Here is an 18,753-nt window from a genome sequence, read left to right as displayed (position 1 = left end):
TTGAGAGCTTGCCTACCATATGCCAGGTCCAGGGTTCAAACCCCAGTCATAAAGCAAAAAACAACTAGCAAGCCTTATATAAAGCCTAATTATGTAATCTGATGAAAGACAGTAATAAATGAATTATACTTTATAGCTACATATTTAAAAGATAAATTAATGTTTATAAATTTGTTTCCATTAAGATGTTAGTAAAAGCAAATGACTATTTAGTATCAGACTTTACTTATGACATTAACAAATCCATGTTTTATGAAGTTCTCTAGTCCATGTTCTCTAGTGAGAAACAGATGCCTTGAGGGTCGCAAATTCAACTGTTGCTATGAAAGGCGGGCCTTGCCAAAGACACAAATGAAAACTGATAATGCGCCTTCAGTTCTCTGTAGTTAGATGCCAAACAGTATCTATACATTTTCTTTTCTTCTGTGTGTATGCATTTTTGTGCTCAAGTGCATCTGCTCTTAAGGCCCTGGCACCCAGGCGTCCCCATACCCCAGTCCTGAACTACAGGGATGTGTGGCCACGCCCAACTTCTGTGCAAGTCTTATATCAGGCCTCAGGTCCCCCTGCTCGTGCAGCAGCCGTCAAACCAGCCCCACCCCGGTGTGTTACTTTAAACTACCACCATGGACATTCCACGGACATCAGGTGTGTGCCTGCCTCCCTGGCACAGCAACATGCCACCACTCACAGGCACACTGAGCTCACAGCCCAAGGGGCAGCTAAGACACAAGGAGCAGGACCACACCAGTAGATGCTCTCAACAGAGTCGGGACACACACCATGGATGAAAACGAAGGGTAGTCTGCAAGTGGGATAAGCCAATCACACAGACATCACCGGGAGGTTCCATGACACAGGGACGTACAACAGACAAAGTCATAGAAGGGAGAGCACAGTGGTCAGTGCCAGGGGCCAGGACAGTGGTAGAGACACTGGGGCGTGTTTAAAGGACATACTTATGGTTGTTCAAGACAAACGTTCTTAAGGTCTGTTTTATAACACGCATCTGTTTAATACTACCAAGCTACATTTAAAATGGATAAGACATGATTTTTACGTTATGTGTTCTCACTACAATCATAATTTTTAAAAAAATAAGAACTAAATGAAAGTGAAGACAGGCTCAACAAAAAACATCTTCTACAAGCTTGCAGAGGTTCAAGTGGCAGTCATGTGGGAACAGGCAAGGCCAGGGTCCTGTGTCTCACAGCTATGCCCTCTTCATTAAACAACAGGTGAACACAGGGAGGTGTGTACACCTCCTCGCTCTCCTGTGAGTTACAGCCCATGAGAGCTGGGTGCAGACCACCACTCTGTCCTTGTCGCGTACCTGTGCTGAGGAAGCATTCTGTCCAGGGTATGAAACACAGGAGGTGCAGGGAACATTTCACTGGGTAACCTTGAAAGCCCTACACCAGCATCACCCCACTCTCCAAATAGGAATAGCAGAAGCTAAAAGAAAAAAGCCAACCCAGCTCTGATCCGTTAATGGGACAAATGAGAGCAGAGTGGAGATTGTGCTTTAAAAACCCACAGGCCTTTATGGGTAATTACACTGATGGGCACTTACTGACTTTTAGCATTACAAGTCACAGCAAGGTTATCAGGGAGCCTAAAATACAAGCCGCAGTGCTTAGCCAGTGGTCTCCACTTACATTTCATAGACAGCTAAGGTAAGAAAAAGCCAATGACATGACTATTACCTCATCTGAGTCAAAGTCAACCCCCTTGGCTGTCTGGCTCTGGGACATCCGTTTGCTAGATGTTGTGCCTGGCCACCTGAGGAAGAGAGAAAAACCAAGAGTGAATGAGAACACTGCAAAAATGCACTACTAGTTTTAAGTGTTTAATCCCATAGCAACCACTGAGTAGAAACAACACACAGTTCCCTTTAGTATATATAATAATTTTATGTATCTATGTGCACTAAGAGATAATATACTACATAGACACAGTGTGTGTGTATGTGCATCCTACAAGCTCTATTTCTCTGAGGAGTCCTAAGAACAGCACAACCTGTTTCTCCACTAGTAAACAGTTTCATGATAAACATTTTCTGTTAAAAAACAAAAACCCTTAATGGTACGAAAACCATTTTCGAGCTATGTTACCCATTCTGCCCCTGATTCCCTCATCTGTCAAATGGGGAAATGTGCTAAAGAACTATGTGCTAATACGCTTAAGCACTAGGCCATGGTCCGACATGTTAGCACCACCCAAGTGCTGACTTGTACCACTGCTATAGGACCAGCTTCCCTTCACAGCTGTGGAGGATCTTGGGACAAGCTCACTGCTCTCCAGAGCATTTCCGCTACACCCCACAACACTTGTTCTTTTCCATAAGCACTCACAATCAAGGGCCCGAATCACAACATTTCACACAAAATTTTGAACTAATTCAATCATCCTTAATGCAGTTGTATGTGTTCAACCCCTTTCAGGACAATTTAAGTCACCTAAGTCTGCAGCCTTATCAGAATCTGTTATGTACCATCAGATCTAATAGGACATGAAAACAGTAAGTGTTAACAAAAGAAAAAGGGGGCTACAGATTATTTTCTTTTCAAGGAAAATACATACATGATCTATATGTACCAGGTACATACAGTGTCCAGAGGCCAGATGAACCCTCCTGCAACTGAAGTTACAAATGGCTATGAGCTAGCATGTGGGTACTAGGAACCAAACCAGGTTGTCCACAAGAGCACCAAGTACACTCAACTAGCCAGCTATCTTTCCAGCCCCCTTGCTCATTTTCTACAGAAGTAGAAATTTTTATTAATTTTTAAGTAGCGGTATTTGCCCAAAATGTTAACACATAAAACTGTGACTTTTAAATAGTTTAATAAATATTCCAAAGTGAGTCAATTAAGTACTCCAGAACTGAGTAAGTCTGCATCAGCCTCTTAAGTCCTCTAGAGTAACTGCATGTCAGCCAGGTAAGTACTCCAGAGGAAGTCCATGTCAGCACATATGTACACCAGAAGAGGTCCAGCCACTCACATAAGTACTACAGAGGAAGTCCAATCAGACACTTCAGTCCTCTAGAAGTCTAGTCAGATACATAAGGACTTTAAAGGAAGTCCAATCTGACAAATAGGCACTCCAGAGTAAGTCTACATCACCCACCTAAGTACTAGAAGTCCAGTCAGACACAAAAGTACTCCAGAGGAAGTCTAGTCAGACACATAAGTACTATAGAGGAAGTCCAGTCAGTCATGAAAGTATTCTAGAGGAAGTCCAGTCAGTCACATAAGTACTCCAGAGGAAGTCCAGTCAGTCACATATGTACTCCAAAGTTCCTATCAGCTTTTTCATATTTTGACACAGCTCCATGTACATAAAGCACAGAAAAATTTACATAGCAATAAACAAAGCCGAAATGCAGAATTAACAAAAGCATTTTCTATTACTGAGAAGACAATCTTTCCTGAAAAAGGGAGCTGCGTAATAAAGACAAGAAGACATGAATCACAGGCTATTTTTCAGAAGAATACACACAGCAATGCTGAATCATACTATTTTTCACTTCTACATATTATACTAGATGAAAAGAATTCTATTTATCCTCTCTAGCATAGAAAGATATATTGCCAAAGATCATTATACTTTTGTTTTTGAAGGAGGTCCTTGGCCTACCTTTGATCAGCCTTGGAACTGGTAGGAAAAATGTCATCTTCATCAGATTCATCCACCTCAATAGTCTACAGAAGGGAGGAAACAAAGCAACGAGTTCATCCCAACATATGAATTAAATGATAAAATATCAAGATGCACGCACATATAGATATGTGTACAAACTACACAAATGCTTGCGATTAGCACAAAGCTCAGCCGTGTGTGTGTGTGTGTGTGTGTGTGTGTGTGTGTGTGTGTGTTTGTGTGTGTATTGTGGTAGAACAATGTCTAGCAGTAAGGTCTGATCTCCAGATCAGGGAGAAAAAGATCCACCAAGGTCCCTCTTCCTTCATGAATGTAATTCACCACTCCAAGGCCCACTTCTCTTCAAGCAATTATGAGCCAGGGCCCCTAAAGGACACAGAATGCTGAGTGACTTACACAAATGCTAATGCATCCCTGCCCTGCAGCTTTCTTCCAGGTTCTGATAAAGTGATGGACTTCAGTACTTCAGCTCCAAGATTTTCTTAAGTAGCCCAGACTAGTTTCAAACAAGCATAAGAGCCAGCAAAGATATACATAATTCTATCATGCTCTATGTTTTGTGTTATCTTGACATGTGACAGGTATGTGCTGTGTTTTCACCTAACTAAAGTGCAGATGAGGAAGGAGCCAAGGACAAACACTAAAAGAGCATCATGCAAGGTCAAGGGCTCTGCTACACACCTGCAGGGCACAGGATGTGCCTTCACCAAGCAGAACTACCTGGCACAGGAAGAAGAATTAGGATTTAAGATGCATGGATTCCGACAGTGAGACAGCAGGTCAGACCTATCCTGAATTTTCTTTCAGAATCCCAAGGGGCAGCAAGGCCCATGTTAAATCTGTAACGGGACACAAGGGTCCTGAGACTTTGGTCTGCTCAGTCTTTAGTCCCCCACCAGTAAGAAAAGAGCACCTCCACTCGAGGAACAAATCTCTGTGTTAGGGTGTAAAAGTAGCGTCTTTAGTTCAGCACAGTTGCCCTTTAAAATGCTACCATACACTCAAACTAATGGATTTCTAATAATGTGAGCCATTGGGTTTTGCTGTTGGTTTTAAAAGAGCCTAAACAATCATCAAGTTCTCACCAGTGTTGATGTTCACACTTTGTGCCTATTAGGAAGTCCATAACTCAGAAAATAGATTATTAAAATCAAATCTCCAGCAGTTTTCTTACCTCTGAGTAATTCTTCGTGGCAATGTTTCTGGAAGGCTGCTGTCGAGCAGATCTGAAAGCTATCATGGAAAAGATGAAATGCCTGTTACACAGTTCTTAAAATAACTCAAAAAACCCTGCTCACTTCCTCAGCTGAAGGATTTTAAAGGCCTACCTACAAAAACCTGGAATGATCAATTAGAAAACCATTCATATATTCTGGAATCTGAAAAGCTGTGAGACTATATAACTTGAAGTACACAGAGTCTGCCTATCTATCTCACGTTTTCCCAGCTTGTTCAAATATAGTAACAAGCAGGATTCATACATACACTCGCATTAGAAATACTTCATAAAACACACCTGGAAGATGAAGACTTGTCACTCAGCCAAGAGAACTACACTAGCGTCCCACCCACGCAGCTGACTCAGGCTCCGGAGGCCTCACTAGCTCTCACTCTCTCCCCTGGGCACACACTGGGCACACGAGAACACAGAGGGAGTTCAATGAGTCATGTACCCTTGACACCCTGATGAAACTTCCCTTAAACCCTTACATTCTGCCTTACAGAAACCTGAAGTTTGGCTAACCTGTCCCTTCTTGTCACTTGACATCAATGCTTCCAATAGATCCAAACACCTGGCTGAGGTCTGCTTTCTCCTAAGCACATCCAACATAGCTTCTCCAAGACAACTCCCATTCTCAACAGGGCAAAGACAGACATTTAAAAAGCCAAGGTATCCTTCCGAGTGGAGTCTTTCTACCCAGTCCAATGTCATTACTGCCCAAGCTTCCCACCTTACATTCCTGGCAGATCCTGTGCTGTCTGAGAGGAAGGTGAAGGGCAGACACCCAGGTCCCATCTGCTTTCTCATTCACTGGCCTCACCCCACTTGCTAAAATGGAGCAACAGGGCAAATGAACAGAAAGCTGGGGAGCATGGTGCTTTCAGAGAAGGATCTGTCAGTACTTACTAACAGTCCCCAAATCCTGAGGTGCTGGAAGTGAAGAAAACTTTCTTTTGATCCCTAGTGGACCGCAAAAGATGAAGGGATGCTTATGAAACCAGGAATGTTACCAAAGACGCACTATGCTTTGTAATGAAGGCCATGTGCTTCAGCAGTTCAGAGGTCTGACTTCCAGCAGCAACTACTGCCAGGTTCCGTGGCTTATTGAGTCTCAGTTTCCTCACCTGTACAGCAGTGCCAGTATCTCACACTGAAAACCGCTGCCAGGATAAAGAGGTGCTTAATGCAAATTGCTTTGGCAAGTGCCTGGCAGGAAGCAAGCGTCCACACACAGAACTATTAGCATGAAAAGGAACTAGGGGCTCAGGGCAGTAAATCACACCGCAGAGCCAGAGACGGACATCTGACTGCCAACTCTTATTTATAGCATATAATTTCTTCTTTTCCCAACAGTAAACAGTCTTGTGTTGCTAGTGGCGCTCGCCTAATTTCACCTGTCCACTGCTATGCCCACAGCGGACATCTGGAAGAATAATTTCAATGATACATCTTCCTGGGGTGCTGAGGTCAGCACCTCCAGGTTAAAAACAACATATGCATATATACATGTAACCATTAATGAAAAAGGAACTTAAAAGAACATGAGGGGGTATACGGTAGGGCTTGTAGGGAGGAAAGGGAAGGGTGAAATGGTGTATTTATAACAAAAAATAAAAGAAATAATTGAAAAAACCATGAAAGATAGAAATATGAAAAAAAATTCATCAAACTTAATGTGATAAAACCGTTTTGTGTATCCATGCTAAAAAAAACCAGTCATGTCTCGAGGAACAAAGGAGACTAATGGACTCGAGGAGGGTGACAAGGAGGTGGAGGCAGGGGATGTGCTGAACAGCCAGACAGGGTTCAAGAGCACAGCAGAGTGTCTGAGGGATGACAGCTAAGGCTTTTCTAGACACTATGAGACACATCTCTAGGAGCTCAATGAATCCTCAACAGGACAGAGAAGAACACTATACTTAGATTTAATCTGGCAAAACTGCACAAGACCAGAGACAGCAAGCTGAGGGAAGAAGAGGTTACTAGGAAAAGGCAACAAGCATAAGTGATGGCTGATACCTTAACAACAATGGAAATAGGAAGAGATGCTTTAAATGATTAAGTTGATCATACACACACAAAAAGCACTCTTTTCTACATGTCACTACTTCCTTTTTTTATGCAGCATTAATTTTTTTCCAGTGCCTACTGGTGCACCAGGCATTGGGATCCAATTGTTTTACCAGGCAGGTTTTTACCTCAGCTTAGTCCCTCATGCACACTGAGAAGTTCTGAGGACATCCTGTCGGGTAACTGACGTCTGCGCATCCTCCTCTCATCCTCACCCACCCTCGCTGCCCTCGTTTCTCTATGAGGAATCTGTCAGAGGGAAGTGAAGCTATACTGCGGAAGTTAACTCCATTACAAAAGTTAGAAAGCTCCAATAACTCAGATGCATGGCAAAGGTTTCTCAGTTTTCCGTTTTGTTTTCTACTAGAGCTTGGCACATGCAAGGCCATGGCTCTACTGCAAGGCACATCTCCAGTCCTAAAAAATATCTCTAAAGAGTAATTCACCCTGTCATCGCAACAGCTGCTGATTACAACGAATGCACTACCAGTGCATTCTACTACTGTCTATACTCACCGTCTAGAATGGACATATTTCTAGATGTCGATGTCGGGGCCTTGGAGCCCCTGCCTCGAGCAGCCGTCTCCAGCCCAGTGTCTGCAAGTAGAATCACAGGGATCAGTAACAGTGCCTTGGCACCTAAGTGAGCACAAGGCAAGAGGAAAGCTCAGTCACAAAGCATGCAGCCAGCCAGCAGTGTAGGTGAGGAAGCCCCAGAGCCCAGGGTCCAGACTGAGACTGTGCTCAGTTAAGGGTCCTCCTTTACAGCCTAAGACACACACTGGAATGCAAAGATTATAAAACTCACCAGGGACAGACTCTTCAGAGCTCTTTGCTTGTTTGTTTGTTTTTGAGACAGGGTTTCTCTGTGTAGCCCTGGCTGTCCTGGAACTCACTCTGTAGACCAACCAGGAGGACTTCAAACTCACAGAGACCCCCCTGCCTCTGCCTCCCAAGTGCTAGGATTATAGGTATGCGCTACCATGCCCAGCTCTTCAGCACTTATATTAAGTCACAATTTAAGATACCAGCTCACGTCTTCACAGATATTCTTTTTAAAAAAAAATTATGTATCTCTTATCTTTATGTGTACGTAAGTATGCTTATGTAAGTTTATGTGCCTCACATGTATCAGGATCCTGTAAAACAGAAAAGGGCACAGGATCCCCTGACACCGGGGTTACAGACAGTGTAAGCCAGTGTGTAGGTGCTGAGACTTGAACCCAGGTCATCTAGAAGAGCAGCCAGTGCTATGAGCCCCTGAGCCACCTCTCCAGCCCTCCCAGGGGTAAATATTCAATAAAGACAACTAAGAACAGTTCTTAGTGATAGATTTATGGATCACACCAGGAAGTCACTGGGTGGCCATGTTCTGTCATCTGGGCCACCTCAGGACAACAGTGCCAGCGACGATTAACAGTTATACTGTGACTGCATTTAGAAATCAAGTTGTTTAGTTTTCATTTTCAAACCAGCTCCTGGATACTAAGCATGTAAGTATTTCTTCTAATAGTAGTATTTTTTTTTTAATTTTAAGATTTATATATTTATTACATATACAGTGTTCTGCCTTCATGTGTCCCTACAGGCCAGAAGAGGGCACCAGATCTCATTACAGATGGGTGTGAGCCACCATGTGGTTACTGGGACTTGAACTCAGGACCTCTGGAAGAACAGCCAGTGCTCCTAACCTCTGAGCCATCTCTCCAGCCCTAGTAGCAGTATTTTTATGCCCTGGAGTTGCAGTTTGCTAGCCATTTCCCTTCCTTCACATTTGTGTCATTCATGCTCTCCATCCATGAGAGAATGCACACAAGAGAAATGCACAGTGAGGTTCTTAATTATAGCTTAAAACAACTAAAACCCTATGGTGCATGCGGCCAGTTACAATTCATCTGAGCCAAGGGTGCATGTCACAGCTGCACCATAGGCAGCTGTTACACATCACGAAAATAAGTAAACAAAGAATTGTTTTAGAAACAAAACCTCATTCATAATTCAAATCTGACCAAAGGACACGATTTGGCATTCCTCTTCTAGCTTTGCAAGTCTGAAGTGTTGAAAGGCAAAGATGAGTGCTGACCTCGGCCTCTCTGAGACCCTCCTCTTGGTGCGGTGCTCTGCCCTCTGCCTCCTCTTCGCCCTCGGCCTCGGCCTCGGCCCCGGCCTCTGCTAGGCACTGCTGACAGGCTGTCATCAGAGTCATTTGCCGCCGGTTCCATTACATCACAACTCAGGTCATCAGCACTGAAGGCTGAGGTGGCGGAGTTCTCTGACTGTGATCTGAGGGCCCGGGCCCTGCTCATGGCCTGTGCAGCAGGGACAGCACATCAGTAGAAGCAGCATCTTACCCCCTGCTCATCCAGTGACAGGCATCCACCCACTGATAATGTCATGCACACCAAGTGCGCTATACAAACGTAAAGGACCGGTCTACCATCACGTTCAGTTACCTGTACTACAACCTGCAGGAGACCTCTTACAAGGGTCCCAAGAGATGCAGTTTTCAGTCAGCACTTTCAGAACCAGAAGCCATGCTGAAGATTGCTCCATACCCTACACAACGCTTGTAAAGACAGTCATGGGCTTCGTTTTCAGAATGAGCTCAGAAGAGGAAGAGGAAGAAGAGAAGGAGGAGAAGCAGGAGAGGAGGAAAGGAGGAAAAAAAAACACTTGCAAAAATAGCTCTTACCTCTGAGAGGTGAAATTTTAGGGTTCATTTATTTTCTTTCTTATTTTTGAATATGACATTTCCCCCTAAAATAACACTTTTATACTCAGAAACACATGAATAGTAAGTAATCTTATAAATTGTTACAAAAAAGGCTTCTGAGAAAGAATTAACATCTTAGAATAAAGGATATCCACTTTCTTCATTTTGTAAGAAATCCAGAAAAGACAACTTTGAGATTTAGCCAAACATTCTAACTCTAAAATGAACAGATTTTTCATTAAAAATAGAATGAAAGCAAGTTGTGCCGTGACCTCTTCACCAAATCAGTCAAAAATATAACAAAGGGAACAACCCCAAAATAGGTTTTTAATAAAACTAGAAAACAATTCAAGCCCACAAACACTGCCCCTGAAGAGCAGTTATTAAATCCAGGCACCTGGGAGAAGCTGAGAAGTGAGATGTCTCAAGTGCTGAAAGACAGCTCCCACAGCTGCTTCAATTGTCTTTCTTACCTAAAAAGCAAGTTGTGCCTAAGAGAAGGAGCCCAGAGAACTCTTCTGCTCCAGTAGGACACCACTGGAGTGAGAGGGGAGATGTGTGGGCAGAAGGCAGGCAGGAGAGAAAGGAGCGCTGGGTGAAGTTGCAGGACACAGGGTAGGAAGGAGGTAGGTTAACTCAGTTTCCACAGTTAGGATGGCTCAGGAGATGGATGGCTCAGTAGACAAGTTAGGATCTGAGTTGAAGCCCCAGCAACCATGTGAAAGCCCGCATAGTGATCCACACTTAGGATTCCAGCACTGGGGAGGCCCAGACTACTTGGAGCTCCAGGCCACCAAGACATCAAGACGTGTGTGTGTGTGTGTGTGTGTGTGTGTGTGTGTGTGTGTGTGTGTGTGTACGGGTGGAAGGTAGTGGTGGTAGGGAGATGGCTTGCTTGGTAAAGTGTATAAGCATGAGGACCCAAGTTTGGGTCTCCAGAACCCACATTAAAAGCTGGGTACCACTGTATGTGTCCAGTGTCATAACACTGGGGAAAAGGCAGACAATCTCGGGAGCTTGCTAGGCCAGCCAGCTCAGCGCAATCAGTGAGTTCCAGGCTCAGTAAGAGACCCTGTCTCAAAACATCAGGCGAGACTCAGAGGAGGATGCTCTTTGTCGGTCCCTGGCAGACACACAGAAGGTAGCACGGAGGAGAGACATCCAAGATTGTTCTCTACACACATGTCCACATGTGCAAACACAATGCTAAGATAAATAACTTGTAATGCAAGTTCTGAAAACAACCTAAAGAGATACAAGAAAAACAGATGGCATCAACAGTCTAATTATACAAGAAATTTTGAGAGAATTATTGAGATGGAAACATAGCTCAGAGGTTAAGAGTGTTGGCTGTTGATGCAAAGGACCTGGGTTACATTTTCACCACCCACAAGGCAGCTGACAACCATCAGTAATGCCATTTTCAGGTAGTACAACTCCCTCTTCTGGCCTACCTGGATACCAGGCAGGCTTGTGATTCACAGACATACATGCAGGCAAAACACCCATACACATAAAGTTAAACAAACAAACAAACAAGAAAGTTTTACAGGTGAGCTAGGCAAATTTCCAAAGAACAGAGCTCACTGCTATTTCAGGAGTCCTGAAGCACAGAACAAGTGCCCAGTTCCCCAACGCCAGCCCAACAGGACACAGACACAGCTGAACATACACAGAGAAAACAACCAAACAGTGCTTATGAATACAGTAGAGTCCAGGAGTACCCAGGCACGTACCTAACAGGGTTTACAGAGTGATGGCAGGACAGGCAACACAGGTGTACACTAACACAACCACACCAACAGACTGCAGAGAGGAAGCCCCACATTCTCCCTCCCCAGATGCCAAAAGGCTTTAGTTTTCCACTAGTCCTGATTTAAGCCAACAGTCTTCAGGAACAGGTGAATATTTATTCTACATGAGAAAAAACACTAAGTATGGAAAGAGAAGGAGAGGGTGGGGGGAAGAGGGAGAGAGGGAGGGAGGGAAGGGAGGGAGGAAAATGGGGGCAAGGGAGGGAGTTATCCTCCACCCCACTATTAGCAGGTGCTCCACATGCATACTTTACAAACATTTAAAAAAAAACTGCCCACTGGGGATTTAGCTCAGTGGTACAGCACTAGCCTAGCATGTCCAAGGACCCAGGTTCAGTTCTCAGCTCCAGGAAATGGGTGGGGAAATACTCACTGTTAAGAAACAAACACAGCACCAAGAAAGAAGACCTTGCCCCTAAGATGCACAAATATCAAATCTATAGTACCACAACATGATGAGAGGGCTGTGGGGATATGCACTCATGGACACCAGTGATTAGAGGCAAGCAAGTACCACCTCTACAGTAGCAGCGATGTCCAGCAGCATTTAAACCCCCGATGTCCTACTGTGATGCTGATTTTTGAGTGACCAACCACAATTTCTGAACTGTCTTTTTTTCTTTTTCTAAATACCATCTTTGTTTTCATTTTCTTAATTATTATGGTCAGTATTCTAACTCACCATTTCTGTGCAATAGCTCAAAATTTACTGACTCTAGGATTTATTCTTCATCTCAAACTGAAATCCCCCCAAGTCCCTGGGGGCCCCTGTTCTGCTCCAGTCCTATGACTGAATAACACAGTATGGCATACAGATGAAATACTTCGTTGTCCATTTGAGTCTGGCTTTTCCCACTCTGTGCATTCAGATTTCATGCACAATGGCACATGTGTTAGACTGTAATGATGTGCTAACATTCCCTTGCAAGATACATCTTGCTTATCCAGTGGGCTATCGATAGACGCCTGGCTGTGTCTAACTTGGCTACTGTCAATCATACTCTAAAAGCACTGCCGTGAGTATCCATTTGAGACTCTATTTCCAATCCCTTGGCTGTGTACTTAAGCTGGAGTATGAGGACCACATGGTAAGCCTGTGTCTCATCTCTCTCAGACGAGGCCATATTGCTCGCTGCCCCAATGACACCAGGTCCACCTACCAGGAGGTACAGGGCTCCAAACTTTCCACATAGGCGTCAATACTCATACTTGTTCTTTCATGTTCGTGTTCTCATCTCTCTCCCTGGATTTCATTCTTGCTTCTCTAATGTGGGTGGTGCCGTCTCTCTACATTATGAATACTTAGAATCCTAAGTGCTGGTGGAGCACTTGAATACCTTTGAAAAGATGTATCCAAGGCTCTTGTTCATTTTTAAGTTGCTAATTTGTTGAATTTTAGAAGCCTTTTTTAAAGCAATTTCTTGTATGTATAATTCATAAGTATTCCCTCCCATCTTGTGAATCCCTTTTAATCTGGATGGGGCTCAGCATCACATTTTAAAAGGGTGTACCAATCCCACCTAAATTCAGACAGGACCTAAGAATTTATCAGCCAGAAGATCAAGGACTGTGCGCCGGACTAAGAATAGCCATATATATATATGTTGGTTTTTCAAGACAGGGTTCCCCTCGTGTAGCTTTGCACCTTTCCTGGAACTCACTTGGTAGCCCAGGCCGGCCTCAAACTCACAGAGATCCACCTGCCTCTGCCTCCCAAGTGCTGGGATTAAAGGCGTGCGCCACCACCACCCGGCAGCCTTATATTTTTAAAGGATTCTAGTGCATAATATGGAGATCATGGTAGCCTATAAAACCCAATCTTTACTGGTCCTGGTCCTATGTTTCCAAGTCAACTTGTGTCTAAAGAAATATCTGAGTTTTTCCCATGTGAACAAGGAGCTCTATGGAATGTATTTTTTCCCTCTAAATAAAAAGACTAATACTTCCATTTGTCTGTTAAAATAACTGAAGCATGGTACTAGGATTCATATTCTGAGCTCAAAGATGCTGACAAAGCTGTGAATTACATCTTGGGAAAGTGTCAACTCTATTACTCAAATCCTAAGTAGGATGCTGAGGCTGAACACCTGGTCAGCACCCTACACATTCTGGAATTGCTTACTGCTAGGGTTTAATATGCTCTCCAGACTCCAGTGCTACAAACGTCATCCACAAAGTCACACATATCAACAGCATGGTCACTGCATGATAAGGTCAGCCCTCAAGAAAGGATTAATCTATTCATGAGCTTGGTGATCCTTGAGTATTACAGGAAGTGGCGCCGTTATGTATGAATGAAAGCCAGCACATTCAGTGCCTCACTGTGCCATGCCATCTGACACATCAGAACCCTGCAGGAAGACTCTCATTAGATGCTGGCACCATGTTCTCTGGCCTTCCCAGCTTCCAGTACTGTGAGCTCAAAAAATTTCTATAGTTTATAAATAATGTGGTCTCAGGCATTTTGATACAGCAACAGAAAACAGACTAAAAAGCTCAGGAAATCCTGTTACCTGTAAATGTTTTAAAAAATACAGCTAAGTTTTAAGTTAATTTTATTCCTCTGAAGGACTCCCATTTGAAATGTTACATTTCCATAGAAAGTATTCACAATCCCTATTACTTATTTATTTCTTTTTATTGGTGATAGGGATGAATCTCACACATGCTAGGTAGGCACTCAACCACTGACCTATGCCCTCAACCCCAGCTCTTATCCCTTTAAAAAGACTAATAAGAGACTAAGGTTAATGGCTTCAATCCCAAAGGATTCAATGTAAAAAGTATTTTCATTATATGTCCAGTTAAAAGGGGGAACCGAGATTAACCAGATAATCTAAGAATCAGGAAATATTTCTTTCTAGCACATTCTTTTCTATTTTAAGAGTACCTTGTAAGATGAATACAAATGGAATAAATGTAAGTGAACCAACCCTAGCCAGTTGTTTTTTTCCCTTATATTTCAGAACACAGCCTACAAAGAGCACCGCAGGTGCATCTAGGCATATGACTAGCACTGGTTTTGAAGGGCTCAGAAGCTTTCTGATTTTAGCCATTCACTGGCCACGCAAAATGTTATGATAACCTGGACCCCGGAAAAGACACTGGTTGGCACAAAGTCAAGAGTTCAAGGCAGAAACATGTTCAAATTCCAGTACTACCATGTGACCTTGAGTCTGGCCTCAGTCTCCTTGTTTGTAAACTAGGAGATGACAGTACAAACCAAAAATAATTCAATATTTTCTTCACAACACCTCACTGACTGCACAGGAAACTCTGTGGTCAGAGACCAGACCTCTTCCATACGTGTACTCTTAGTAAAAAGCAGGATGCTCACCACAATAGCCACAAACTGCCAATGGAAAGTAATCTAGACAAAAGCTCAGGAGTCAATAATGTGTGAAGTAACCATGAAATGGTCGCAGTAATCAAAACACAAACATACAACCAGAAAACTAATGTGTACATTTCAGTCATGATCTCAGCAGGCACTAAACAGAGGCCCGGAACTCAGTAAGCAGTTTTAAATCTTCCTTTCCTGACACTCAAGGAGACTGAGGATTTCAGCATTCTAACTCAGAAATAACCCTAGATGTTATTTTCATTAGTGAGGACTCTGAGTCTGCCCCACCACACGTACGAATACATTCCAACAAGGGCAGAACAGAGAACGGCAATGGCAGCCACACACTTGTCACTGACGTGAGCTGAGCTCCAATCAACCAAGGGTGGCCAGAGGCTTCACTCCCAGGCACACATCTTTGGGTGAGCTGTCCAAATATACCCACTGGCTCTTCTGGTTCACAAACCAACCTGTGGGCAATACATGACAGCCAGAAAATTACCTCTCGAACTTCATCATCTTCTTCGTTGGTATTTCTCTGTCTGCTTTCTCTGAAACGCCGGACCTAGACCACAATAAAGAAGGTTAGAACTGGGTGGTGGTGGCGCACACCTTTAATCCCAGCACTCAGGAGGCAGAGGCAGGAGGATCTCTGTGAGTTGAGGCCAGCCTGGTCAACAGAGCGAGATCCAGGAAAGGCTCACAGCTACACAGAGAAACCCTGTCTCGAAAAACAAAAAACAAAAAACAAAACAAAACAAAAGTTAGACACTGTGTCCTCACAGCAGAGCCAATCAGAATACAGGTGACAGAAGGACAGAGTCATGGGCAACTTGATGGTTTTTTGGTCTGTGCAACTGAAAGACTGAAGCGTCCACTAGAACTCTACCAGGAGAGGAGGGCAGAGAATGGGCGTTTTGCTTGGGAGATCTGTTCATCATACACAAGGAAGACACTGTGAGCTGTGAACATCTGGAGATCAGAGGAAAAGCTTGGGAGAGCACTGTGAAAAGTCACCACCAAAGCCAAGAAGCTGAATGAAATTAGAAAGCGGGTATGTAGATGGAGGGGTCCAAGGACTGAGCCCTGGAGAGTCTAGCTTAACAGGATGGAGAGATGAAAGTTACCAGGAAAGAAAATTCTCCATCAAGGAGCGAAGAAAGCAGGCCTAACATGTGAAGTCCTGTAAGACCTCTCAGTCAAAAGTGCCTCAATAAGAAGTTCGGCAGCAGTCAAAGTAGGTCCCTGACAGGGGAGCTAAAATGAATCATAGAAAACCTTGACAAGAAGAGCTTCACTGGCACCATGGGTCAAAAGCCAGCATAGGAGCCAGGCATGATGGTACCCATCTTGAATCTCAGCACTTGGGAGGCAGAAGCAAGTGGATCCCTGTGACTTCAAGGTCAGTCTGATCTACATAGTGAGTTCTAGGACAGCCAAGACTACATAGAGAGACGTTCTCTCAAAAAAAGAAAAGAAAAAGGTTGACACAGTAAGGCATGGTGCTGTGGGTACCAAGTGCTGTCATTCAGAGAATGCAGGAGGAGCAGGCACAACTAGAAGGCACTGAGTAGTCAGGTAGGAGGCAAACGGCTAGACAGTGTTTTGATCCTCACAACTGTGGAGGAGATTCTATTATTCATCCACTTTAAAGATAAGGCACAGAGAGCTGAGAGAGTTTAAGGATCAGCACACAGATGAGGCTTTTGACTCTGAGCACAGACAATGTAGTCTGGAGGCCATGCTCTTGGCTACCACGACATAGAGACACAAAGACACAGACATACACACTGTGCAGCTCAGAAGTCAGTGTCACTAAAGACAAAACAACTAAGCCAACACATCTAGAGTCACAGAGTGAGTGGCGCTGGGTACACACCTGTTGTGACTTGAACAGCATTTGGCATTGAACATACTATTTACATATGACACAGCAAAGCTTTAAGAGGGCCATGCTAAATGCATTAAGATGAAAGGTGAGGGACTGTGCTTACAAAATAGTGTTTTGTCCTATAGAGAAGGTAATGCTAATCTGTAACCATGATGCCTGTCGGTATGTTTGGATCCTCCAAGTATCTACTCACACTCATGTGTGTGATGAAAATGAGTGTGTCAGTGTGTATGGCTCTGCATCCTTACAGTCCTGTTTGCCTGTGACACATCATAATGAAAATACTTTTCCATGTCTTTCAAACACAGGATGGCCCTGAACTCCTGATCCTCCTACATCCACCTTCTAAACACTGGGGTAACGGGCATGCCATTGCACCTGACCAAAATCCTAATAGCTCATAGCTCTAAAAACTTCCAGATTTCTACATGACAGTGCTCAGTGAAACAAGTGTCCCAGCTATTCCCCACTGAGGACAGCACTAGCAGTAATTGTTCTGTCTTACGGTTTTCTCAGGACAATTCCCTGTGGCCACACTACAGAAAGGACTTGCTCAGCTTCCCAGTACCCGCAGCCATGCTGCTTTCCTGAAGCTATTCCTGCACATCTCCCCAGCAGTGGACTTTCTGCCAGTTTCTTAAGTCAAATTGGACAAATAAAATCCATTTACTATTAATGGCCTTGGTAGACTGTGATTAAATACCACCTTCTCAAGCTTGTTAGACATTTCTATTTTCTTATGAACTCCCTTTTCATGTCTTTTGTTTATGGCTCTACTGAAATGTTTAATGTTTTCTAAAGCTTTATATGAGCCTTTTAATACTATATTGAAAATGTTAGCCTTTTCTTTTGTACAGTCACAAATATTTTCTCCATGTTCATACCCTTTAAGTTTGCTTTTGGACATGCCAACATTTAAATTTCGATGTAACCCAATGGAAGCACATGCAGAGGGCACACGCTCCAGGTGAGACTCAGTCACGACTAACGAAAAAGTGAAAGAGCAGCAGTCTCCTCTGCAGGCTCCACCCTGAGGCTCTCCTGGAGCTCTGACAGACACTGCTCTGGAGAGAACCAACCTGGACTCCGCACCAGCCACATGTCAAACTCTACTGGGTGCTGCCGAGACACGACTTAAACAGTGGTCGGTGAGACACAAAACAAAAGCTGGCTGCCAACCAGCAGCTCACCTCTTCATCGATCTTGTCTTCCAGAGCATCGATATGGCGTTCCTTGAGAAACCGCTGCGTTTTCTCCAGCTGGTACTTCACTAATTCCTCGATGGCATCTTTCTCCTCCTTGTCCACAAACTCTTGAACTGCTTCACCCATCCCTCTTTCTGTCAGCAGTGAGAGCTGAACATTCTGCATGAGAAAACACAAGCTACTCAACGCACAAGTTCCTCATGCAGTCACTGCCCAAGAATGAAAACCAATCTGTTTCGGGAAAAGATAAGCTGGGGTGTGGGGGTCAGCAGGCAGCACCTGGCCAATGGCTAAAAAGTAAAGAGCCAGAAATGGGAGGGGAGTCGAAGACAGTTGCAACCTTAGAGGTCTAAACGGCTGAGAGTCCCAAGAAAAGCCCTGGATGGTGACTAGAAATGAGGTGAAACCATTGCGGGAGGCAAGATGATGGTTATAAAAGTCTCCCCACCTCATTCTGGGACCTCTGACTACGTTTGATGGTGAGAAGTATGAGGCTACAGATGGTAGTGCGGCTGTTCATCATCTGGCTGTAACTATGGAGACTGTGAGGGGCTCCAGGCAACCCCATATAATCACAGGGTTTCAGAACGGAGACGAGGGAGGCACAGGTGGGGAAATGGACAGAGATCAGCATTGCTGGCTGTGCACATGGACAAAAGAGACTCAGCCAGAGACAACTGAGGACTGCTAGAGACTGGGGAAGGCTAGAATAGACTCTCCCTCACAAGCACCAGAGGGAACATGGCCCTGCTGACACCCTGCTTTCAGCTCAGAGACCAGTGCCATTTCTGACCTACACAATTGCCAGGTAACAGATTTGTGTTTTTTT

At 44.1% G+C, this 18,753-nt stretch overlaps 1 protein-coding gene across 4 annotated transcripts in view; it reads right to left on the bottom strand.

Annotated features, from left to right (window-relative positions):
• Positions 1-18,753, bottom strand: part of Mre11 (MRE11 homolog, double strand break repair nuclease) — a 54,327-nt gene that overhangs the window by 7,082 nt on the left and 28,492 nt on the right. For all 4 annotated transcript variants that reach the window (XR_004945430.1, XM_036192691.1, XM_036192692.1 and 1 more), the window contains 7 exons: positions 17,910-18,083; positions 15,331-15,393; positions 9,042-9,267; positions 7,475-7,555; positions 4,841-4,899; positions 3,643-3,707; positions 1,707-1,782 (listed from right to left, as the gene is read on the bottom strand). Coding sequence is in view for 3 of the 4 variants with exons in the window: in XM_036192691.1 (XP_036048584.1) it covers positions 1,707-1,782; positions 3,643-3,707; positions 4,841-4,899; positions 7,475-7,555; positions 9,042-9,267; positions 15,331-15,393; positions 17,910-18,083 (744 nt within the window). In the remaining variant the exon portion in view is untranslated. The remainder of the gene's footprint in view (positions 1-1,706; positions 1,783-3,642; positions 3,708-4,840; positions 4,900-7,474; positions 7,556-9,041; positions 9,268-15,330; positions 15,394-17,909; positions 18,084-18,753) is intronic.

This window comes from Onychomys torridus, chromosome 7, assembly GCF_903995425.1.
Source record: "Onychomys torridus chromosome 7, mOncTor1.1, whole genome shotgun sequence".
Classification (NCBI taxonomy): Eukaryota; Metazoa; Chordata; class Mammalia; order Rodentia; family Cricetidae; genus Onychomys; species Onychomys torridus.
This window is presented reverse-complemented; position numbering and strand designations above follow the sequence as displayed.